Source organism: Bombus impatiens, unplaced genomic scaffold (assembly GCF_000188095.3).
Source record: "Bombus impatiens unplaced genomic scaffold, BIMP_2.2 scf_0466, whole genome shotgun sequence".
Lineage (NCBI taxonomy): Eukaryota > Metazoa > Arthropoda > Insecta > Hymenoptera > Apidae > Bombus > Bombus impatiens.
In genome coordinates this window covers 58,861-86,533 of record NT_176885.1, presented here as the reverse complement: position 1 = coordinate 86,533, position 27,673 = coordinate 58,861, and the positions used below count along the sequence as shown (strand labels likewise).

The following is a 27,673-nucleotide window of genomic DNA, read 5'->3' as shown; positions in this document are numbered from 1 at the left end:
ACTAACTAAATTCGTCGATGTTGTTAAAAACATTTCGTGAAAATTAATGACGTTTCGATGACTCTCAATTTCTTAACGATATTAGCGAGATTCCGTTTTACGTAGACTTCGAAATATCTGAAAATTCTGCAATTTGAAATATCTAAAAATTCTAAAATTCTACGATTCGAAACATCTAAAATACGAAGATTCTAAAATTCTAAAATAAACTCTATCAATTATACCTTGCAGCTAATCAAACTGACAAACATCCTTAGTCGCTAAATTATTCTCCGCGAGCATCCAAGCGCGCGCAGCTGTTTGAAAACACCCGGAAACACTAAAATATCAGAGAAAAAATAGCGAAAGCTTGTTCGCGAGATGTGTCGGTGGACAGAGACGCGTATCTACGCGCTTCGGTTGCCTGCGGCCAGTTTCAAATCCGAAAGACACAGAGATTACCTGGGGGACACGGCCGTGGGAAAGTCTTAGTAACGGCGTACAGTGAAGTGCATAAGAGGTCCCCGAGGAGGAATAGGTTTAAGAAAGAGGGTAGGAGTAGGTAGAGATTCTTGAGCCGGTGTATAGAAATTCAGCGAGCTTGCAAAACCTCTTGAGCACGCGCTCGAGAAGCGGCTCGTCTTCCTCTTGTCGTAGACGCGGGGGAAACGTACGAAAGAAAAGGCGAATTCCCTTGTACTGGAACGTCAGCAAGGGCGAACGTCGACGAATTGACTGGGGATAAAGTAAAAATGCCTCCCCCGAGTTTCTCTTGTTCGCAGCTTCCATGGAATTTTCTATTTCGAACGATTCGTGAATTTTCCAATCAACGGTGATATCACGACGCAGATATTCGCTATAATTTAGTAGTTTTTAAAGGATTAACCGGTTAATGGTTCGACAGATTGTGTATGAATTTGATTCGTTTCATTATTTTACATATATGTGCTCTTTGACTTATCATCTTTTTAATTAAAAATTTGTTTTTCTTAAAGTTATACAGATAAACGCCGGGACTAGTATGATTTATAATTTGATTCATTTGATCGATAATCGAAGAACTAAGGGGAGAAATAGTATGAATGCGTTCTTTTTTAGAGTTACATCGATCAGTATAGGGAAATTGGATTTGTTTTATTATTTTATATGTGGTCGTTTTAATTTCATTTGTTTCATTAATAATGGAAGTGGTTTTTAAAAGGGAGAAATAGCATTTGTGCGTTGTTTTCCAAAAGCTATGTACTTGGATAAAAATTTCAACGTCACGATCTGTTTTATTATTTTATGTTGTGTATCTTACGTTATATTGCGTATAATGTGAATACATCGTTGCAGAGAAAATGTTTACGAAACAGAAATAATACTCTAGGATGTCAAATACGATTCTTACTTGAGCGAAGATACTGTTGTATACTGTGAAGATAAATCACTTAAATGTATGAACGTGACGCACAGAAGTTTCGATTAAGATTAAACGTGGAAAATTATCTAACGATCCCTGTAATCGACGCTGAAAAAATAAAATACAATTATGGAAAATAGCGATAGCGCATATTGCGGTACATTAGCTGTGAGATAATTTGTGGTAGAATGGGAAAAGAGGCAATAGTCTGTGATAAAGTATAAGTCGAAAGTATGGGATAAAATCTTGTTTTCTCTGACAGAATTTACGTTGCAAGAGTAATAGCTGTGACGATGTTTCAATACAAGTTGGTAAGAGAATCTTAGCGGTTCTTCATACGAATTAGTATTTTTTTACTCAAGGCGTACGGTATAAGCTGGTTTCCCATAAAAAGGTAACGGTGGATGTCTAGTTGTTACAGACTGCAGCATAGAAAGACGCCATGTTCATGATACAACGTTTCCTTTAAAGTTTTCCGAGTTTTATTTGAACCTGCTTGATTACAAAATCACGACACCTTTTCGAAAGACAAGCTACATATTCTGTTTCGTTATTTTATAGATCATATTCCATACATCCTTTATATATCTACTATTATTATATTTCTAGAACATTATTATATCTTAATCTGCAATGTCATTTGAATTTTTGAGATATTGTTAGAGATATTATTAATTTTTATTTTTAAATTTCGAACGTAATTTTAATATATCTGCTTGTAATTTCTCGCAAACGGAAAACGTCTACGAAAGATCAGATCGTTTTGGGCATACGATTTTGACAAATTGTTGGGCGATGAGAAGTTCCACAATGTTAGCAGTACGAACGGAAACCATAAAAGAACGTAAAGGATTCGATTCAAAGGGTATTAGGGGAAGGACAGGTTGTGAGAAATCTCAGTTTCTGGTTTCTTAAAGCTTCAACCTTCTATTCGACCCACACTTTTTTGTACGAATCTTCTATTCAGAAATCATTTTGTTCTCTTTTCATTGAGAATTTTTTGTCCACTAGCCTGAACTCTGAAAGACTATTAAGGTTGTTAGATTCGAAGTAACAGTATTTATCCAGAATCGCACAAAGTTAGTAACTTTGAAATGTGTGTTCTACTAAATATAATGGAGATAAAAGTTACGCAGGAAAGCATAAGGAAGGAAAATAATTAATTCACAGTGATGCTTCAACGTAATTGCTTAGGAATTACATACGAGCTAATAAAATGAATAATCTTAATGTTGGGAATTAAATGAAAATCATTTTCCCTTGTGTTCAAAGATTAGATGTAATTGCTCTGATAAAACTTTTTCATGTTTACTGTTTTATTAGTCTCTAATATAAAAGCTATAAATATGAAGCTGCTATTACGTTAAATGAAACGTGTTTACCATTACGGAATATTTATTTACATATTAATTAGAACGTAACGATTCTTCATTTGTGGTATATGTCAAATGTTGGAAGAATTCTAATAATTCTGTCACAAACCGTAATTAGTCTACTTTCTGACAAACTTTTTCTCCCCAAATCGAAACCTAAGAGTCGCGATTGGGATTCTCAAAAAAATTCCACAAAATTCCCCATGGCTCCGTCGAAGTAAAAAATTAATCCACGTTCCAATAAAAATTTCACGCAGACCGAAACCTGAAAATTACAGTCAAACTTCGGAAAGAATTCTTCGAAAACTCCGATGTTTCCACCACGGGAGAATAAATCCACGAAATTGTCCGAAAATTCCAAGCTCATCCAAGCCGAAAACGACACGATCAGAACGAGACCACAAGTGGAGTTCTATTCGCTCTGTTTCCATAAAGTATGTAGTAGCCAGTATCAAAACGGTTTTTCCAATAATACTGTTCCATCGTTGGCGAGTTTCATAGCCGTGCAGCCATATTCCTTCGGTTCTTCGGTAAAAATCGACGAACAGGGTAAATATCCCTGGCGATCGACGACGACCGATTCAATCGTGACATTATCACAGAACCATCGAGTCGTTTATCGGCGACGCTCTCGAAATCGTAAGACGGATCAAAGGACTTATCGTTGGTGGCGATACGATGCCTCTATTCGTGCGACACTCGATTCCTTTATGACTGTCTCGGATTTTATCGGCGGGCGCCTCCCCCCGCTTTTGTTATCAGAATGCTGTGCAAACGGTTGAAATTGATAAGGCGTTAGGAGAAAGGCGGTGGATACGACATCGCGACGCCGCGCCGTTACTCTCTCGCGTTAGCGATACACGCGGTGCATGGTGAAAACAGATTAGTCACGTAATAAAATCGTGTTAGATACGTCCGAAGGATTTTAGACGACGAGACACGCGGCTTTGTAAACAGTACATAGTACGTTCTTGAACGACGACGACGACCGCGGAGCTGCGCACCGTTCTTCTATTTAGAATGACTTCCGTTACGCGACGGCTACACGGAAGCGGAGCTCGTTGCGTTTTGGTTTTAATTAAGATCGAGACAAGCCACTAACGATTCTTGAGAATCCAGATTCTACGAGTGAATCTTGTAATTTTTAGTGCAGGTAAACGTTTTGTGCCTTTATCGTTTTAATTGCCAGAGAAGTTGCGAAGTTGGAAGTTTCGTGGAGGTCCTTAGTAGAAAACATCTAATTACGATCGAGATCGGCCACCGAGAAGTCTTGAGAATCCGGACTCTTCACGCGAATCTTGTAATTCTTAGCGCAGGTAAATGATTTGTGCCTTTATCTCTTTAATTGAGAAAGAAATCGTGATGTTTCGTCGTGATTCTTAATCATAAGAAGCGTTGTTTAGTTTTGGTTCTAATTATGGTCGGGACAAACAAAAGAAAAAGGATTCTTAAGAATCCTCGTGTGATTCTTGGAATTCGCAGAATTCCTAGCGCACATGTATCATTTGTTTCTTAACTGAAATTCTTTAATTCACAATCATCGCTTTAGAACGTGAAATATAACAAAATTCTCGGACTCGTGCTTTATATTTTGATACACGGTCTATGTTTATTGTTATTTAGAAAACGATAGAAAATATCCACAAAGTCTAATGTCTAACGGTGCTTATATTTGAGCTATACCAAAAAGATGCTACTTATTACTACTTATATTACATTCTGTAACACCCTTGCTCTACTCTAATCAAATATACACGCGAAGCGAAGTTTAGAACCCCTAAGGATGCAGTATTCTTCGGAACTCCTGCAGACAGCAACGTTAATCCTGAGAAACTTGCTTGAAAGCTGGCCAACGTTGATCGATGAAAGCCTGGTTCACGAACATTTACGGAATCCAACGCAAACACATTCTAACTGGAAAATTCGAATTCCTTTCGACAGACAGACTTCCAGCTACCAAATCGTCGCTGGGAAAAAGCTCTCGCTCTACGGAACCATCTCGATAAAGCGCTAAAATTCTCTGATTGTAACATATATCAGTGGACTTTCCAATTTCGATAAAAAGACACGTCACAGGACTTCCCAATTTAAATAAAAAGCCAAGAGAAAGGAAAGATCGACTAAAAAAAGAGGAAAAAGAAGAGAGGAACATTGGCAACGAAGGGAAGTTCTGAAGGATGTAGTCCAGATCGTCGAGAACGGGTGACAATATAATAAAAAGAGAAGAAAACGGGAAGGATGGAGGCGAAGGAGGAGGCGTCCGAGTCGTGGAGGATCACCGAGGGCTGAGAAAGAGAAGGAAAAAGAGAAAGTGAGAGGATGCACAAGCACACGAGCCAACTACGTGGTCCCAGCGGCCCCGGAAGCGGACACCATGTTGCTAATAGAGGTCCTGTCAGAAGATGGAACAGTTTCCATGGCGGAGGAAGCGTTGGCGGAGGCGCGAGTAATTTTAACGACACTGTCGGAAATGGCAATCTGCCCTCTGGTATGATCACCAAGGCTCCGCAGGAGCCGTTCAGGGCCGTGCCAAAGGCTGTCCAAGCTCTCAGAAGCGAATCCGTCGATAGGAGCCATCGAGTACAGCCACCGCCACCTCCGGCTTTTCCTCGAAGGCGATTCTCCGTCTGGTGAGTTTGGAAATTTCAATCAGAAATAGGTATCTTATATGGTATATCTGTTATTATGTTATCTGTTATTATGATCTACTCTCTCTTTTTTCTTATTAACCTTTTATATCTCGGTAATTCTGTGATAATTACGTAATTCTGTTTATTATATACCGAAGAACTTTTCATGATCCTCCTTATAGTGAGTTTTGGAATTTCTTAGAAGAAATCATTTATCGCTTAACCATTATTTAACTATTAAATTAAAGAACAGAAAAATGTACAAAGGTACATAGTATCTATATAAATATATATGTTCGTCGAAATAAAAACTAATTTTTTAAAAGGTAATATTACCTTACGTTTAACGCAAATTCGTCCAATCCAATCCATACGGAATAACAGAAATTAATCACAGTTGGTAATTAATTCTCCGAACCAGTAACCGTAAATTAACACTGATGCAACATAAATCACTTGGTCGTGCATTATTCGAACAGTAAATCCGACTCTTGTACACCCCTTCCGCCCTAGAATGGATTACCTATTATCAACTAATTTTTTCCATACAAAATATCCAATCCCACGCACAACACTACACCTAGTCATAAATCAATCTTTTATTTGATCCTTCAAACTCTACACCACTCGACTCTTTCGATCACAGCAGCATCCGTTATTACGTTATCTCATTCGATATTTGGTACGTTGTTCGGTTTGTCAAGTTGATGCTAACGCAATTTCGATGTAACAGGGCAGAAACGAACGTCTGGGCGTAAATCGGCGTTTTCCTTGCGCGTTAACGGGGAATTGGTCCACGCTGACGGTGCATCTTTTATTGAAGCAACATCGTAACAAAAATTTATCCGTGGTATAAATCAGCGTAACGCGGTCGTTCGGACGGACGTACGTTACAATCTGAATATATTTCAATTAATCTCCATAAAACCGCGACAGCCAGCCTGCGTATATCCTCTATCCGATCCTTTCCTCCTCGCTGTTTCTCTTTTCCCCTCATTCGGTCTGTTTTATTTTTATTTTTCTTCATTCCCGTTCGTCGGTACGAAATATACGACTCGTGAAATTACACGGTGTCGTACGCGCTGCCAACCAGCGATACCTTGATTGAAATTTAACGACATAACTTGGGTTTCGACTATCGAAATCGCCTGGGATGGAATAAGCCGACAATTGCGAGGCTAATCTTGACAGTCGGCCGGAAATCGAAATAAACGAGCAAGGAGCAAGAACAAGAATACGGAGAACACCATGTGTGCTATGAAGTTACAGGTCTGTAAGGTGGACTGCAAAAAGGGAAAGATAGGGACAGGTGAAAAGGTACTTGATAAATATCAAATTTATTGTTGGAGAAAGATATGACGCGGGGATGAGTGATTCTTCAAATCTCAGAAGTGTTGCACAGCTTTGAAAAGAAGTAGAGAAACGATAGATGTTTGAAAGCGTTTATGAGAGATTTCAAGGTGTTTGATTAAATAGAATCGTTATTCGCGTATGCACAATTCATGACATTCAAGACTTTATGTTTAATTAATCAGAGAAACCAAGAAAAAGAAAATCAAATCTAAATTTAAAATCGTGATCTCTCGTTTCTTTTATTTCTATAAAATTATATTTGAAATTTCTATATTATATATATAATTAAAGTATAATTAATGATTCTTAAAATGCATTAGAGAATTTCTTAGATCTAAATATCCTTTACTGGATGCATAAAAACCAATTACAAATATAATCTTGTAAGGAGTCTTCTACTAAATCTCTAAATTGCTACAGAAATGATTAGAAATTCTTAAAATTCATTAGAAACTAATTGTTCTTAAATGCAAGTATTAGTCAAGTGCATAAAGCGTTATTGCTATACAAATTCAAACTTTTTAGAAACAATGAATTTTTGTGTCGTCCGTTTTATAGTTATATATTATATATTGTAAGAATTCTATAAACAGTTCTTTTATGGAATTAAAAAATTCTATCATATTCTACTAAGGAGTTCTAAAATCTGTTCGAAGGTAACTTCCCTAAATGTCGATATTATTCGGGTGTATGAGATCCAACGGGACCAACTGTCTCACAAGGTCGTGGGAAGACCTTTTGACACATAAAAGCCAGAAAGAAGCTTTTATCATTTCGGTTATTTCGTTGCCTACTGGTAGCAATTATACTTACTTAATAATGAGTATTATTACTTACTGTATAATGAGTCGCACAGGGAATTGATAGAGGTAACAGAGTCGACTGAAATATTTCATTAAGTCGACTAAGTTCGAGAGTCAGTCGGGTTAAGTGGAGTATGTAATGTCACCAAGTGACCAAGGAAATCCGTTCTGGCATGCGAGTGTCGGAGGTTCAAATGGCTCAGTAGTGTTTCACGAATGCAGAGACACTTTCTGAGTGAAATTGCGGACATTCTTCGAACATTATTAGGGGAAATAGAGACAGAATAATGGAAAAAGCTCGTAATAAAATATTTTAATTCTTCTTCTTAAATATTTTAATCTTCTTTCTTATGACAGCAAAAATTATTAAAATACTAGTAGCAATAGTAAGAATAGTTTATTTACAGCCCTCTGTCTATACAAGGAATTCGGTTTACAATTATTTCCTTTATTGTCTTGCATTCTTACTTAGTCATCTACACACACATTCATCCACTAGCACACACACCCTCATTTTACCCTTGGATATCCACTGTTTATTACCTACCTAACTGCCAACTATTACATATGTCTATTATCTGTTATTGTTAAGTTAATATTTTAATTTAACTATGTGCGTGTTATAAAAAATTTAATCGTGAAAATTTCAATCAGTTCTCTATCTTACGAGAGAAAACTCATTAAGATTTAATGGCTAAGATTTAATAGCTACATTATTGTACCAGTATGAGTGGTAGATCTCACATCACACGCATACAATTTTCATTGAGAGATTTTACAGGATTTCATTCGACGATCGTAAAACATCATTGAATTTAATTTCGTTGTAAGATCGTACTGATAATAAAATCCGGCGTAACTTCCCGTTGAAAAGTAACGTAAATTTTATTTCATCGTTTTATTAGAGAGCAAATTCACGATGATTCTCTCTACCTTATTAAAACGATTTAAGCGGATCTACAAACGTACGTCCTATTTTTATCGGGCAAAATATTTTTTTTAAAACCACACTATCTGTTTCATTTAATTTTCAGTGTAACTCGAAAATAAAAGAATAAACTATCCGTTTTCAATTTTAATAAATTTGTCCTTAACGAGCCTGAATGCGCTCCAACAATATCTTCCTATTTAACATACTTCACGAGAAATATCATAAAACCTTTCTCTCCCAACACAAGAAATAAAACTGAAAGTCTATTCCACCAGAACGAAGCAGAATTAATCTCACGAAACTATAATCTCGTTCATGAGACCCAAGAGTATCGTGAATCATTTCCCATCCAACAAAACCCTCGTTTTTTACAAACCCTAAGACAAAGCGAATGCGAACGCGAAAAAAACGCTGAAAACATAAAAGAGGAACATAAAACAAGCCGAAGAAACCCAACGAAGACGTAACGTCGAAGGAACGGACAAGACCCGTCCATAAACGAAACGACCATAATCGCTAGGATGCGTATCAGCAACGGGGTGGCGTTATAGGGTTAACTCGCGACGGGGTTGCGAGATGGAGAAGCCGGTCCGCGTGATCCACGTCGAATTCAATTTTCCGCGCTGCACGCACACGTGACGCACGTGTTATCCGATCTTATACTTGTGTGCGTGGTCACACCTAAATATACAGGGTGTTCCATAGATTGACAAAGCGTAGCTGGTGTTGTACATGAATATATAAGAATAAAATATTTACATGTTCATTAAGAGAGTTTTACTCGCAGAGAATCGTCGGATGAGCAGTTTGAGGTCGACTTGGTTGAAGATCACAGTATTAATATTTTTATCTAGTTTCTTTCAGCTCGCAGATCTATATCGAACCAATCCTGAATTACTTATCGATCGACTCACTACTATTCTACTATGTTCTACTATTAGTTTCATCGTTACTTCGTGTTTTCTGTTATTTTGTATTTGATTATCTTCAAAGAAATTGCTCAAGATGACTATTCTGTATTTCGACACATGCACGGGAACGTCTTATCGTTGATGTGGTTATCACATAGTCTACCACTATTCCCTGAGATTCTTTAAAATTGCTATCTTGTATTGAACGTCCATATACGCGAATTTCAAGTATCCTTGGAAATAAAAATTCAATGGATTTAAAACAGATGATGCAAGACAGGCGATAGGACCACGCTATTAGGACAACGCGAAATCATTAAATCTCGCAAATAAGATCAAAAAGAATATACGTTTCTAGGTATGTTTCTCGTTCTTTTGGAATATCGAAATCAATTTCTCAGATATTACTCACACGTTATAGAGCATTCTGTACGTTACGCATGATGCGTTAAAGGTAGATGGATGAAACGAGGGAGGTCAAGAACCTTGGAGAACCTTCCTTCAGCCGTCAAATTCTCCAGTCGATCCTGGTTGAATCGCGTTTGATACACGTCTGTCGATATTCCCTTCATTCGTATTACCGCACCGCCAGATTTATGTTCAGCGTAGAGGTGTGTACTTGCACGTCGACGTCGATTTCTCGCATGAGTTTACATGCGCTCTGAGCCCTGTCGAGGCGTTGAAAGAGAGGGATCGGTTAAGTTGTTGAAGGAACGAGAGGCGGATGCAGTATCGAGCAAGCAATGGGGCGCGAGTAGAAAACGGATTGTTAAATTGAGTAAAACATATTGGCAATGGGAGAGTGTATTTAGGAGGCGTCAGTTCGATGAGGTTCAAGTGTAATTTGTGTTTAATTCGGTTAAGGGATGTTCTTGTACTGCTGGTTTAATTCCTTGGTTTGTAACATTCAGCTACGTTGGAACTAGAAGCTCAAATTCGGTAAAAGTAGAGTCTAACGTCATCGGTAATGGATTTCTGTTTAGGAAGCGTTAGTTGAACGAAGTTAGAGAGTAATCTGTGTCAACTACAATAACTTTCTGGATAAGGGGCGTTTCTGTTAGTTGTTTTAATCTCTTGGTTCGTAACATCGAGACACGCTCGTTGCGCGAGTTTTAGTTTGACTCCAATAAAGATAGATTGGTTTCGTGGCAAAGTTTAGTTTGGTAGTTTTGACTTTTGGCATTATCAATTAGTTCTTGCAATCTGGCGTTTATTCTACGGAATTCTTGAACAGAGATATATTAAAATTCCTTAATACGAAAACAAAGAAATATCCAGTGGCTTGTTACAAGTTTTACGTTGGCTTCAAGATACCGCAATATGTTTTTCGATCTTACAAGCTCGTATCAAGTTTGAGATTATAATATTGCCGAAACTAACTGTAAACGAATATATAATAATTCGTGTGTTGCATTATTATGCAAGCAAACGTCGTCCTGTATTTGATGCCTTTGAATTTCTATGTTTCTACGAAACAACAAATTTGTATCTCCTAACCTAGATAATAGCAATACCAAATATTACTACAACATTATAACGAAATAACTGTATTGTACTATAATACCTTCCAGCTTTGGTATCTCCTTTGCATCTGTTCTGATAAATATTAATGTATTATTTGCGTGTATTCTATTGCATTATGGTATTTAGTGTAAATATCTATATTCTTAACAGCAATATTGACAGAATATCGAATTTATACTGTTGAAAATTAATTAGGATTCTAATTAATCGGGACCCACGGTGGTTATCGATGTATGTAATTAAGGTAGAGGTTTCATACAGCTAGATTATATCAGAAGGATCACTTACGTAATAGTTAAATAAGATTCTAAATACGATTTATCTAGAAGATTAACTCTCATATATCGTACCTATTTGTATTTATCCGATTCGCGGTAAGTGTTATCTAATTAGAATCGAAGTAACTTTAGATTACAATATTTTAACAATTTCTCTCCTATTTGTTTCATCGGCCATTTTTCATATTTCTAATTCCATTTTTGAGTACGCTCTATGTCTTCTGTCTAGAAGCAATTGAAAAGTACAACAGATTGAGTAGGCGACTAGCAGAATTTCTAACATAAAACTAATAAAATGGTCCAAACGATTCGCTATTTCAAACCGGTTTCCTTTAGAATCCTTTATTAATACTTCCTTTATTAATCGAAATATTTACTAAAATTACTACCACGAAAACAGTATGCCTATATTTAGGAACCATTTCTAGGGAAAGGAATTACCTTTTTAGGTAACAGAAGAATTACTCAAACTCAAAGGATATATTACACGAGACAAGTTTCAGAACAATGTCGTTAAAGATGAAGATGCCGATGCTTTTTCTTCTTCGAGGCTCTCAAAGAAGAATTGTTCGATTCCAATATCTTACTACTGTTAGAAAAAGGCACGCGGTCGTTCTGTCCTATTTTCATCGGGATTAAACGTGAAGCAACGCGAAGAGATTTCTTCCTAAGCACGAGCTTTTCCAACGAGTCGTTGCATGTTCGTCGTACATTAATTACCTTAATTGGAGGCTAGATCCTACGGTAGCTGTGTACCTCGCAGAAATCATAATTTATTAAGGTAAATGGACTAGCATAGATAGAGACGATACAGCGAGACTTGGGCCGACTAATTCTCTTGGATGATAATTTCAATCCTGAATTTAGGTTTTAACCCTCGCGAGGGAAATATATATCGATTTCGATGAAATTTTGTTGGTTAATGGCTATTAGCAAGTAGTAACAGAGTAGAGAAATACGTTGTCGTGGATTAGGGTTTATTTTGTGTTAGCTATCCTTCTTCTAGGTATCGCGGAGTAATTTATAAAAAGAAGATTATATTTTTTGATAGAAATTAAATATTTTAGTTTCTAAAAACGCTTTCCAATACGTTTGTTATGTTAACACATAGAAGTGCCTGTGTTAGTTGTAAAATAGAAATAACAACGACTTCTTATTAGTAAAACGTTTCATCTACAAATTAAAATGATCGTTACAAGAGAAGTTAATATTATGCCTCTACCGGAAATTCCTTTATCCATCCACGTTGATCTGTTAATTCTCATGCCAGATACTTTACTATATTTATATCTTACTTTTCTACCAAAACGATTCGCGCTAAACCAAGCTACGTTAAACTAAATTAAGTCAGGCAGCTCTCATTCGAAAAGGTAGCTCGATAAAGGTCTACAAATCTGTATTTATACAATATCCCCACGTGTGAATGGGATTACCGAAATAGCATCGGAAAATTGCTGCCAATATTTCGAGAACACCTTGTATTTCGAGCAATCTCTATATCATACATATACTTATACACGCGTACACATATACGCACGTATATGTACATACAGAAATATATATCTCTCTGTATAGAATAATACACGTTCCAAGTACAAAGGGAAAATTATGCCAGAAGCCGAGTTCACGAGTATCTATATTGTTCGACCCTCGATTCTCGCGTAGCCGTAGGAGATTTTTCTAGAATTGTCTGCAGCAAAGGTACAGTGGCTATCAAAAATATTTCTACATCATTGAATTTATTATTAGCATTTACATACCAATTTATTAGGCCCAAATATATTAAATTTCGGACAGTTTAATAGTATTATACTTTCGTACGATTACAAAAATTTGATAGAGCGAGGTAGGGTTGTTCCAGTCACTCGTGCTTCAACTTGCATGAAATAATCAAATTTGTCGTACGGTATAAGACACCATTAATGTTTAACCTAATAACGGAAGGATAAGAAAATATCGTGTACTTCAGTAACGGAAGGTATGAAAAACGAGGGAATGATTCAATAAGAAAAACGAATTGATATACGCACGATAAGTATAATCGAGAATGATTTAATAAAATAATTACAATTGGAGATATTAGGCCGAGTTGAAGAAACGAAAGTATGGCCGACACATTTCACTGTATATCACTTGGATCGTCTAAAAATCTCACGTATGGAAATTTGACGAATTATAAGGCAAATTATTTGGTCTGACTCAAATATGTTTTTCTGAGTATACTTCGGAAATGAAGCGAACCTGATATTAATAGAACACTTTCGTTGGAAAAGAGGAATATGCCCCAATACTTTTTATAGCCACTGTAACTGTAAATTCGCGGCTAATTCGAAGAGTAGCACAGGGAAGGGAAAGAAACATCTGTCGATGGCTCGTTCTATGGCAGATCGTAAACATTTAAAAGCCAGAACACCGTAACAATAGACGTATTTACGCGAGTCTGCACCCCTTGCTAGAGGATATTGTATCGTGTACGAGAGTTTCGATGATAAATTGCATTTCCGACGATGACTTCCGTGTCGATGGAACACCCCCGCCCCGTATTCGGCACACCCTGGTGTTATTGTTGCGCGAAAGAAATTTATAGCGCGCGTTCGATGGTCATTGCTTTTAACCCTTTAACGAAGGTCCGATAAAATCGAAATTGTTCCGCGTTGTGACGTCGATATCCCTGGATCACTAAGCGAGCAAAATTGTCGCTTATTTGTGAATGCACGCAGAGAACGTTAGGTACTAACATCGTAGGGAATGCTTTGGAATGGGGGAAATATTTGAGCATTTCGAGTGTTTTAGGTGGTCTTGTTGTTACAAAGAGAGGGTGTTTGTACAAATTTTTGTATTTGAGCGTTGTTTCAATGAAATTATTTGACAAATTGTTATTTAAATTATACATTACCGCAGTAACATGTGAAATGTCCAATTTTCTTGTATTAATTTCCTAAATCATCTTCTCCGATAAATCTTTTCATTTTCGTAGATGCGTCGCTACGTTTTCCTTTCTCGTGTATGATTTTCATTTCCTGTTGCATACTCGTAAAAATGAATTTTTTTTTTTGGAGTTCGATGAAACATGAATCATTGAAAGTCAGTCATTTCGTATTTTACAACCCACGTACATTTGAAAATATTTGATATTTATCTTATCGATACGAATATCAGCATACGACAACTGTAAAACAAAAGCGCTGAAGAAATTACGCCACCATATCTAAAATTGCATAATCTTCGGGAAAAATAAGATTATTTAATTTTCAACACCAGTCGATATCACGAGGAGAAATATTTAAACTACCACGATAAAATTTCATAAAACCTAAGCTTCAATGGCAAGTAGCACTCGAGAATGATTCTCTGTCATCAAGGAGAGATTTTAACCACGTTACTATTGTTTTCTGTTGCAGCTTTGGCAAGCGGACGGGTGGCAGCGCCAGGAGACCCAACGAATGCTTCGTTCTCGAGCCCTCCGAGATGATCGTCGTAAGTAGAAACACAGTTTTATTTCGTGAAACATCCGCAGTTTTCTTTACGATCGTGTCGTAATTTGCGCGCTATACTGGCGAAAAATTTGCGCCACGCAAACTTTCGTCGCGTCACGAAAACTTCGTTTCATCGTGGAAGTTTGCCAGGATTTTACGTTTACCACGGTTCGAACCGTAACTTCCGTTGCAACTTCTTGCACGTTCAACGATTAAATTTAAAAAGAATAACGGAGCCACTACGTGCAATCAGAGGGTAGTTTAATCCCTTTTTCTGACGTTATTCTTTGTTACGTTTCATATCTTTTGCTAAACTATCGAAGGACTTTCGTTTCCGTATTTATTTTTTATAATCGTATTTTTACTATTTTATAACATTTTATGGATTTTATTTTTCGGAAGCTTTTTTAAATCTCGATGATTCGGTTCGTGTTGAATGAGTTACGCACTATGATTTTTATTTTATGGGGGTTTTTATAAAGATGTATAAAGGATTTGGAGTAATTTTTTTTTAGCAATTATATATCGGTATTGTTAATTAAATAAAGGAAAACATCTATAAAAATGATATTTAAAATTTAACCTCATAAGTATAAATTTAAAGGTTTGAAATATGGAGAAATTTTGTTTGTTTATAATCGTATCGTTATTATCCTGTAGGATCGCTTTCTTAGCTATAAGATGTATGCATATACTTTTTGCAAGATTTGAAATATCGCTGACTTTTTTATGAAGTTCAATATGCTTGTGTGAATTTATATTATGGAAGGTTTCAATTAATAAAAAAAATGGAGTATAATTTTTTTTACAGAAATTAGATATTAGTATCATTGATTAAATAAGACAGATCTGATATAATATCGAAACAGAATGTGCGTGAATGGTATAAATTGAAACATCAAAACTCATATTTCAAGAAGATAGATCATTAATTTGGACAGCGATCTGCGCTTCATTTAATTCACGTTGAAAGCAGTTGGAGTTCGTAATTTTCAAATCTCGTGTTTTTGCAAAGTCAACTTCAAAAAAGTCTCGAAAAAGAAGTCGTAAAAGTTCGTTTTAAAAGAGTTGTTGTTGAAGTATCATTTGCACGAATTAATCTACTAAGGGAACATTACGCTCCATTATAATAATTAATCGGAGGCAAAGTACACTTGTAATCTTTATAATTAACATTTACGTTTTTCGCCTTAAAAAAGAGTCTAGAGTCCAATTTTAAACTCCACCTACGCGTTTCATACATGCTATTCGTGTTATTATCTCGGGAAATGGCACAGATAATAGTAAACTCTACAGAAATTCCGAAAACATAATGTTTGTCACATTTTTGCCTTTTCCTTTGCTATTCAATTTAATAAGTGGTTTCGTACTACTTCTAAGCGATTCATTTATCAACAAGAAGAATAATACTTATATCGCGCATGTATTTCAAAAGTGACATAACTGGTTAGAAGTTTCTAAAAAAGAAGAAAAATAAGAAAGAAGAAGAAGAAGAAAAGGAGAAAAGAATGTCAAATATTTTTGAGAATTATTCGGAAGCTCGAAAAAAAAATTATTCATGCTGAGACATATAATTTGACAAGAATAGACTGAAGAAACCAGCAGACAAATATCTTTATAATTTTCCATTTTTAATTCTTGACTTTTTCCTGGCATAAATTATTTTGTATTGCAACACTTTCGAAATGCGTTTGCAAGATATAAATCAGAATCAAGTTTCATTTCAATCGTTCAACGAAGCTATTATCATCTTTGTAACCATAAAAACCCCTAAGAAAATTCCCCGTACTAATAATTCGACAAAAAAAGAGAGAAAAAAAAGAAACAGTGAAACCTCGAATACAAAAATTCTAAAAGAGGAAGAGAAAACATTATCCAAATTATATTATTTTGGAAGCAAAGCTATGATACCGTGAACGACGATTCCAAACAGTATCTATTTTCATTCTCCGGAACCAAAATCGATAAACTAATTCATTCTGTCGTTTCCATGACACGTAGCATGTGTTTCCAGGTCTCGCGGTGTTTCTTTTTTTTTTTTTCAATTCTCGTTGGTTGTCGGCTGAAAACCAGGGGAAATAACGGTCTATTATAGAGGACAAGGGAGAAAAGCAAGGAATTGACGCAGACGAACGACGCGAATTTCTCTTTTTCCGACCGGTTTGTTCCACATTCGCGAAACGTGTGCACGTAAGCGCGAGGAAGAGCGTCCCTATGCTGCGATGGACGCTTCGGCTAGCTGCTTTGCTACGATATGCTCACGAACCATTCCGGATGTGGCGGCGATATCGCATAATGAAAGACAATGCTGTCCAGACTCGAGACGCAACGTGCCAGACAGTTAATCAATAGTTCCTCTCCTGGCGTGTGTTATGCCCGCGTCGACTTTTCGAGGTTCGCGTCGCTGCGCTCCTCTCTCCATCCGTTCCGATGATTGCGATTACGCGGACGATTATTTGCAGGATTAAAAAATGAACGATTCGGCGATCATTTTATTTAGGGGAGGGTTGCATGATCGGCTCGATGTTTGGGAAAGAAGGGTACTTTTCGAAGGGAAATTGTTGGAGAAATATGGGATATCGAGAGTCAAAGGGCCTTTTGAAGTTTCCGATTGTTAGATCGAGGATTTGTATGCGTTCGTGAGAACTTTGATGATTCAAAGATGCACAGAATGCACGTAATACGCAAATTTGCCTGAAATATCCAAGGTGTAGTATATTTATTATGATATTTGGTAGATGGAAAAAATTTCTGTCCGGGTTCCATTTCCTTAATCGCACGATTCAACGTTTGGGAAAGAAGGGAGGTGCTTTTCGAACGGGATATTGTTTGAAAAATATGGGATATTGCGAATCGAGGGATTTTCGAAAGTTTTGAGTGGATTTATCGTGACTCGATAAAAGAGCCGAGATTTGAATACAGTTAGTTTAGATTAAAAAACGCGGAACGATCTAGCGTTCATTTTGTTTGGCAGGATGGTTGCATGATCGGCCCAGTGTTTAGAAAAGAAGGATTTCCCTTTTCGAAGGGAGATCGTTTGAGGAATTTTTTATTCTGTTCAACGTGGGTTGATGAAATAGCGGAGGTTTTAGTTTAATTAGTTTAGATTAAAAAACAATAAAAGAATGTAGATTTTAGTTCAGTTGGTATAGATTAAAAAAATACGTGGGACGATCCGCCCTATTTAGTGGAGGGTTGCGTGATTGGTTCAGTGTTCGGAGGAGAAGGGTACTTTTCAGAGGGAAATTGAGAAATATGAAATAGCGACAGTCGGATGGTTTACGAATGTGATTCGGTTCATTGTGGGTTTATAAAATCGTAGGAGTTTTAGCGAGTATTGTAACATTCGGTGGTGGTGTTTAATAAAAGTTTAAGGATTTTTGAAAATCTGTATTTGGAAGGTAGAGTTCAATAAAAGGCTGACAATTTTAGTGGAAACCGTGGCATTTGGAATTGGAGTTTGATGAAAGTTTCAAACAGTGATGTTTATGGAAACTCGCAGTGAAACTGAATGTAAAATAGGAATATGACATCCATGGATGGAATATGGAAACTATTATTTATTTGTTATTATTTATTATACACGATCGTCCACTATCGACTTAGGACGAACTTTCAGCTTTACATTTTTCTTGTATTTTATATTATACTTCTGTTGACATATTCAGTATAATACAATATGCGAAATCATGATATTTCGAAATTGAGTTTCAGAACAGGAAGGTTTTTAGAAACTCGTAATGGAATTGAATGAAGATTGAAAGGAAGTATGTCACCTAATGGGAATCGTGAATTATAGAGTTGGAATAATGCCTCTGTTGCTTCATCCAATATAATATATAGAATTATTATATAATAATGATACAAAGAAATAAAGAATATGTTTAAATAACCCCCAGAGTTTATTATTTTAATTAATTATTTAAATTAGTATGGTTCATTTCGAAGCAAAAGTTGTAGTAGCTTTTTTAATTTAATCTGTGAACAAACGTAGCACTGAAAAATCAAATTTCTCGAAATAGCTACATAAGCGCCGTTCATTGAGAAATTTTAAATACAACTGTTCGCTTAATTATAGATTTATTAATAAAGTGAACGAAGAACGATCTATCCGATGATCTGCCAAGATTTGTTTTCATCAATCTGGCTCGACAATGTTCCAAAATTACAAAGGTAGTTTGCAGTTCATTTTGACATTTAAAATTCACCTAAATTTGTCTGCGACAGCTCGATAACTCCGTTTAGGAATTTCCTTTCTCCTATCTAATTACATATTTCAAGCAGCGCAGCGAGTGAAATCGAGTGGTTCGTGCTGCCATCTACGATACGAACGTCTGTTTTACCGACGATTCGGATCTTACAGATTTCGAAATTCATGGATTGCGTTCAGACATTTAATAATCGATTTAAAAATTTTTTATTTTTCTAGACAGATTCTATGATCTAAAGAGAGTTTATTAATTTTTTGTTTATACAAACTAGAATTTATTTTCTTTTCTCTATAGATTATATTTCTTAAAGAATTGTATCATATATTTATTAACAAATTTTAGAGAAATTTTCTTTTTCTATTGTTATTCGAAATAAATAAAGTAAATAAATGTCGATAGATCATTAGTTATGTAATATTTTATGTCATTATTTTTACAAAACGTTTCATTTTCTGTATCTCACAAATTCCATATAGTATTATTCATTATGCAACATTTCGAGCGGAAAAGGACGATGTGAGCCATAATATTCTCAATATACATGCTCATAAACGAAACTCACTTCTCCAATAACGTATTAAAATTTTCAAATAATCCGTATATATTCCGCAGCTCCTGCTTATCGTGCTTTTAATCCCGCCTTATCTAACATTCACCTTAGCTTTCTCTGAAACAATGTTGAAACGATAATAAACCCATTATATCCAACAGACACTTCTAAACTCTTCTATTAAACATTTGACGCTTCTCTCTGACGCTTCTTCTTCTCTTCTGACACTTCGAATGACTTAACGCTCAAGGTGGAGGAGGTTTAATAAATCGATTGTTGGTGTGATTTAGCACTTTATTTGCGCTTGTTGTATAAAAAAAATGTTTGATGTTATGAACACGGCGGTGGTAAGATCTTGTGGAGAGTGAAGTATTTCACACGCACGGTACCACGTCTGTCGATGAACTGACCTTCTATGTTGCTGATTCTCCACCAGCTGTTCGATCTCGTCCGTCTATCGTGCCGGATTTTTTTCCTGACCTTTGAGTCATTACAGCTCGGGGTGGACAGATAATTCCCAAAGAAGGGAATGGACCTGCCCGAACTATAAACGAACGGCCATTCAAAATTCCGAACAATTTATTACAGTTATAGGTCTTCACAACACAGTTTGAGTTGGATTAGATAGTAATTATACTCTTCTTCCGTCAGAATATTTAATTTTATCTTGTATTTATATTTTACCTAACAAAGACCATAAATTTCATTTCATTCTTTCTAATTTGGTCATACACCTAACCACGTTCTTTTTGCGTTATAACTTTATATAATGAAAATACATATATTAACAATTAAATATGTTATTATTTAAATGTGAAGGGTATGAAAATAGATCGAAATTCTGAATAACATTTCGAAGTAAATTATGAAATATAAAGCAGTTAATACAAAATGTCGCTCGGACTTCGAATAATTCATGGCTTTAATCATTTAAAATTAGAATACAAAATAAAATTAATATTAGGATCACCAACGATTAAAGTATAATATTTTTAATTAAATAAGTAAATTACTGAAATTTCCAAAAATACATCTCTATCATTTTATAAAATTTGTTAATCTATCCGACTGGTATCAAGTAACCTAAACCAGATTGCTGTGGATACCAATGATGACCAGTTGCGGATTAAAAATGAAAGACACGAAGGTACGCGCCAGTGCAAAATGCAATTTGGATTATGCAACGCGTTGTCACTGTACCGTGGACACCCATCTCCGTGTATGGTATAACAACTTCCTGTTCTCGTCTGTTTCAACTGTTTTTTTCCAGCATTATCTCGACTCCCCGGTTGACAACGTTTCATTATGCGGCGTATCGTAGATGTGATTATTCCTTGGTTGAAATTAATTGCGTTATCATACTTAGAATTATAGTGGTTTTGTGGAATATTCTTACTTTTTTTTGCACATTAGCAAACGTAAATGTTCTTAACTTAATTTGTTTGCTTATTATTTAAACTTATTATTTAAATACACAGGTTGTTATCAAGTGTATGAAGTGTTTAGTGAGAAAGTGGTATAAGTACTTACTTTTTGCAAAAAAAGAAAAAAAAAACGAGATAAATGCAGGAACTGGTATATAATATCTGGATATAAAGTTCGTTGCACGAAACATCTTGCAGGAAAATTTTGAAAAATTTCCGAGAAACCATCTTGTACTAAACTTATAATTCTAGTATGGCAATAATAATAGCGTTACAACTGTAATAATACTGAAAAATATAATTATATACATATGACAATTTTTGCTTATAATAATGTTTCAAAAAAATCTCCCAAAATTTTTGACAATTATTCCGTGACACTGTATATTAACGTTAAAGGAAATGTATCATTGTAAAATGTATTTCATAGCGGTATGTAGTAAACGTAGACGAAATGTATTGGAAACATGTACCGCTAGGAACTGTGATCGTTTTCTTTAGGCCTTTTTACAAGCAATCTTTGCAACGTTAACGTTACCTGGCAATCAGATTTTTTCTCATATCATGTTTCTTTTTTGCAATCTCAACAAGGAACAAATTATGTCGATACAGAGATTAAGGCACTAATGGAAACGTTACGTGATTAAAAACTTATCTAAAAAATATCATCGATATAATTCATATTTAATTAACAAAGTAAAGAATGATGGTTATCTGGAATTAAGAGGCGAAATCTCTAATTTATATATAAATCAGATTATCTCTGTCAACGTAAAAGACTTTATAATAATTTTTAATCTCTTTCGCTGTGTTACTGCTCCATCAAATTTCCAAAAACCTTTTAACACGGACGATGTTTACATAAAACGCTAACGTCACACACGCAGCGAATAAAAAATATATCTACACAGCGTCGTATTTACTTCGACATTGGCATAGTGATTCATTAGCTTCGATACGTTGAATATTCTGCCATGTAAAACAAGTTTAGTATAAAAAGTTGCAAACATTTTTATGTCGTAACAAAACAGCGCCAGAACATGTAGAGTTTTTGAAAAATCATAAACACTCAAAACTTCTCCGTTCCAAATGGAAAAGTTGTTAGAAGCTGATATTGATTCAACCACTCGCATAAAGCCAAAAAAAACCAATAAAAACATATTGCATTTATATTTATATTATACGTATGTAATCCTAGTACATTGTTGGTGAAATTCGTACCAAATAAGACACCATCCTCTTATAAAATAATATCAATACAACAATGTAAATCCCCTGGTATAATAAATCGCTGATTTTGATGCAATTAACGTATAATATATTTCTGAAAAAAAAAATTAATCGATACATACTTTTTGTTTTTACGTATCGAAATCCACGTTGAAAGGATGAAAACAATTCTCATGGATGGGATTCAGAAACTTATATTACATTGTATGCAATATTCCAAAAATTATTAGAACTAAAAGAATGGCTTACTTGTAGATTACGAGATGTGTAATTTAGTCTTTACAACAGATCAATTAATTTTAATCAACTCGAGATATTATGTACTTCGCAATACACTCAAACCTCGCCTTAAAGGTAGCATGGAAAAAGATAAATTTCGTGATTCGTTAAGGAATCAAAATTAATCGATAAATAGTCGTATCAATGAAAAGAATTGCACTATGTTTACACGGTCGTTAATGTCTGGCAATAAATTTGTAACGCGTTGATTGGCGCAGATCTTTAAGCTCTGTGCAGAATAGGGGCTGATATAAAGGGATGACGAATATTACAGTGGATTTACGGCTCTGTGCAAAGTGATTCGTCCGCTCGATGTCTCTTAGATTTAGCTTCCACGGTGACGGATTACGCGGAAATCCAATTCAGTCTTCATATTAGAGTCGTCTAGTCTGACGAGTCGTATAATTCACGATGACGATTACCGTATATGTACACGGGCTCACGAAAATATTCGAATCCTTGCAGACAATCTTTTACGAATATGAAAATTACAAGATATTTGAACATTCTCAGGTAGATTTCAAGTATATATTTCACCAATATATTCATAATAGTAGTATCTTGTAAAACACGTAAAATATATATAATATAAAATTTCGTATGGAAATTGTTGAAATACCTTCGTGAACTACCGTACGTACACGAGAATCAGTATTCGATACTGGTAGAAAGAGCTAATCGATAACAAGCAAATATCAACGTCGCGTGTATAACTTCGGACAGCTTCGCGAATTGTCCGATAATTCATTTTCAAACGGCAATTAGTCACGGCGCGAGATGCCCTCTTTGTTTTGCGCTGATCTCGTTAATTCCCCAACTTTTGTTCTCTTGTTTCCACGCATCTGTGTCGATAGGTTCAGCCCTTTTTTACGAAAATTAGACTCAACCTTTTATCGCTGCAGACATTGAATTATGTGATCAAATAGGTAGAACTTTGTTTATAAATTTTGTTTATAATCTTTTTTATAATAAATATTTTGTTGTTCATAAGCATGTGAAGTTACATATAGAGAGAATAAATAATAATAGAAATAGTAAGTAAAATTCGATCAAATTTTATTTATTGTTATTTTTGTTTGCCTTCTGGCGCTTTTAATTAATACTAGTTTCTTTCCTGGTTGATCTCGAAATTTAAAAAAATGAACACCTTTACTTGGAAATACGATCTGCGATAAGTCATTACGCGTCAAACCATTAAATAGAACTAAAACTGGAACGGCTCGGTCTTACAAAGTTGCTGTGTAATTATTCCGCACCTCGAAGAATTATATTAAACTTCCTTATACTCGCAACAGAGTTCTTGTACCGACTTAACGAGTTCCTACAAAGATTTAATATCAAAAGTCGTGATCCTTCTGTAACTATTAAAAGCGGTATCTTTTTCCCCATGGAGAATCATATTACATTACATTTTTATACTTTAAAACTTATTACTCTTCAAGAGACATTTCAGTATTGGAATTAGAGTTTAAATTGTGAAATTTTCCAAGCTATTCTTTTAGTTTCATCTTCGTTAGCGGTAATTACTGACGGTGAATTAAAAAATGCAGAAATATGTAAAGTTTAACGGACACGAGAATAAATTGTGCAATTGAAGAGTCCCGGGGCTTATGTAACTGAAAAATACCAAGCAACTTCAGGGAATGAATTGTAATTTCAGCGAACTTATTACCAAGCTTTTGTATTTAAATAGCAAAAGGAGAATTTTTAGCTTACACTTAATATACACCGCTCAAAGTGTTTATTCAAAGTTTGAACTGATCGTTTGATCTTCTAATAAACGATTTATTTTCATGCAAAATATTACGATGTTATGAATTAACAGCGTAATTAATCAACACTCGTATGTGTTACAGCAATCTTTTTATATATTATGCACATTCTATACGTTCTTACGCTTTTAAATTTCCCAAAAGTACATAAAACCCACCATCTATCGATAATTTGCATTTCTTAAAAACGATAACACTTCGTGTGCGTCAACCAAATATTAAAAGATAAGAAAATAGGAAAGAGGTTGTGACGATTAATCCGTGACGTCTGAAACGTTTATAGATCTTCGTATTCGCGTCAGATTTATGTAATCTGTCGTATTTGAAATGTAGCCATGGTGAGACAGCTTGGACATCGGTTAAACAATTTTCTGGGCCTCAAAGTAAAAGAAAAATATTGGCAGGTCATACCATAACAGTCAATGGCAATATCGTAGTACCATGCACAGCCCCAGGCGTCTCTCTGTGACCTGCTACAAATTGGACGTCCGACCTTTAACCTTTTTTTCTTTTTTCCTCTTTCGCCACGCGCTGTCCATTACGTTTTTCTTCATCATTGTCCCCTCACTTATTTTTCCATCTGCTTTCGTTCGCTATCTCGTATTCGATTGAAACTTTATCTTGGTTCCTTGCAGGACATTTGTGGAATTATTAAAATTGTGAAAATTGATTTATTAGATAATTGTAGATAGGTTATTGATTTAGTAGGTTGATTGATTCATGTGTATAACGTGATAATTATAAGTTACGCATTCGTTAAAATTTTTGTATGGTTATATTATTTATAGTTGGAGGAATTTTTGGAGGGAAATTATTCACTTACGTTAATAGTAGATCTTATAGGTTTTATTTTACACGTTTACGAAATGTCATACAAGAGATTCATTATTATTAATTATTACTTCATTATTACTAATAATTTGCCTAATAATATTAATTCGATTTGACTAATGAAAGTAATTCAGATATCAAGTGGGATTTTTGAAAAATTTTAAAGATTTCGTTGGTTTAACGAATTGACTATAATTTTATACAGATATAGAATGACATTTTTTACCGAATATTGAAAAAGGTTGGTTAAGAGAGTATCTGGTTAATATTAATGACTGTTTCAATATTTTTGAATACATTTCGATCCTTTCATGGCTATGAACACGAGTGTTTCAAATGAAACAGTTTATCTTTGAACTAAAGATATATATATAATAAATATATTCATATTTATATGACGCCAATATCGGATACCTTCTAGTTTTTGAATACAAAGTTGATGAGAAGACAAAAAGCCAGCACAGAAAGTATTTATAGCTGAAAAGAGTTAAATAGATAATATGTATTATAAATGTGTCTAAAGGTAAATTTTATTCATCTCACGCATTCGACTGCGGAAAATACATCACTTGAAACCAACTTATTAACTCTTATTAACTCTGTTTATCTTGGATTACTTTGCATATGCTTTACATCGTAATTTCAGTTCATGAATTTCACGGATTTCTTTTACGTGCGTTGCGAACCACTTGTAAAATTTCCATCGATTACGAAATTGTTTTTTCCCCTCTGCAATATTATAGTCAAACAGAAATTCGATAAAATTTTAACATAATACATACTCGTTAATACGAATCGATGATATTTTATATAATTCCGCTGAGTTATAACATTTAACATTTCGAATAATCCCAAAATTCTACATCTCACGAGTAACATTTAATTCGATATTTTAATTGCGTTAAAAAAGTTTCCACAAAATTGTAAAATGCATTGTCAAGATTTTACATGTATTATATAATAATACTGTATGATAATATTCGTAACGCCAGAACTACCGACCTTTAAATATGTATCTAAACGTGTCATACAAAGTTCATGAAAATTAAAGTATTATCACGAAACTGAATAATATATATGTAATCTGTCTGAATAAAGATAAATGTTAATATGATCGAAAACACTTGCATGTTTTTTTAGCGATATGAAAAATAAAAAATCTGATATTAGTTACTTTGATTGATTCGATAGTTCCACCATTAATTTCACATATTTGGCTGTAAGTAATTCGATATTTTAATGCCATAAAAACAAGTTCCACATCTTGCTACGCTACGATAAATCTGACTGTAATTTGAATTAATAAGATCCTCTAACATTTATCCCGTGTACCATATCTCCGAAATTATGATAGATTAAAGCGAACGGCTCGCTATATCAGTAGCTGGTGATGCTCTGTTTTTTCCTCTCGGCTTTCTTTCTATCTCTGTACGTTATCCGAGCTTATTGTGCAGAGCTTCGTCGACTCGCGGCTTTAAACGAGGAATGAATCATTGCCGTGAAGTCCACCTGTGAGTAATAACGCGCTTTCGAACGAACGGTGTCCGGCGGGCATCGGAACGAGCTCGAATGAAAAATGCAGAGAGCTCACTCTAATCTTCCTATGCGATTTACTTTCACGCTTTTCGGAATTCTGCATCCCGGCGAGTGTTTTTCCAGCGAAGCGTATTTTATTTTCCATCCCTCTTTCGCCGTGCGATGATGATTTCACGTTTATTCGTTTCGAATTGCTCCTCGTCGTTATAATACGCGTCGCGTATTTCATTACAGCGAACTGACCCTGTTAATTGTTTATCATTGTGTATTAATTAATTTGATATGCGGAAAGTGTGCAGTCGAATAATTGAATTATTTAACAACAATCGGCTGTTACGGTTCTGGCGAAGTACTTGGAAAATTTATTCTCGTCCAGCAAATTTCGATTCGACTGATTTAATATTGAATTTTATATGAAAAAGTATAAAATGTAAAAGGGTCAACTATAAATCATTGTAATTCACAATAGTTATTGACAAAGCCAGGTTATTAAATTTTAATTATTGTAATTTTTTAAAGTCGTGTTTGAATTTCATATCACAGATTGATTATTTGTAGGTGTTTAAATGCAGTACACGAAGTTTAATCGGGGATTCTTTTGTTTCGAGGGTTGGAATATGCGTGGAACGGTGATTTCATTAATTTTGATAAACTGCTGATAGTAGATAATTGTTTAGTAATTTTGTTATTAACTCCCTTTTTATTCGTTTATACATAGTATAAGTATTTATACGTAGTTTCTATATACATTTTCAGATTCGTTTCAATCTTTACCGACATAATCACGGTGGTCGTATATTACTTCAATGTTAAGGAAATTTCAAAATATTTTTATTAAATATTAATTATTTGGTGTAAAGTATATTTTAAATATATTCGTAAAAGATTTCTACAAATACATCCAGTTTCACTGTTTAGCAAAAATTGATTAATAAACAACATTTACATAGCGTTGTTTGAAATTCTACGTTCACTGTGCGTACGTTAAACCAAGTCAGAAACTTTAGTATGCAAATTACGTTGCTCCAATTTCTTGGTATTTTTTCTCATTTATTCTGTATTCTTCCTTTTTCTTGTCCTTTTTACTGTCAGTTTTGTCCACGTGCTTGATTGATCACACGTGGAAACTTCATGTTTTCCAAATTGTCCATTGTCAATTACCCTTTGGTCGGAATTCGAT

The 27,673-nt window shown here is 34.9% G+C and overlaps 1 protein-coding gene across 8 annotated transcripts in view; it reads left to right on the top strand.

The window, feature by feature from the left end:
• LOC100745022 (rap guanine nucleotide exchange factor 2) overlaps positions 1-27,673 on the top strand; it is a 248,845-nt gene that overhangs the window by 168,327 nt on the left and 52,845 nt on the right. For 5 of the 8 annotated variants that reach the window (XM_012387387.3, XM_012387376.3, XM_024368642.2 and 2 more), the window contains exons 2-3: positions 4,696-5,384; positions 14,586-14,661. In XM_012387387.3, coding sequence (XP_012242810.1) covers positions 5,074-5,384; positions 14,586-14,661 — 387 coding nt within the window. In that variant the 5' untranslated portion in view covers positions 4,696-5,073. Of the gene's footprint in view, positions 1-4,695; positions 5,385-14,585; positions 14,662-27,673 lie in introns of those variants that run through there. The other 3 variants (XM_012387379.3, XM_012387388.3, XM_033321595.1) reach the window with 2 other exon arrangements.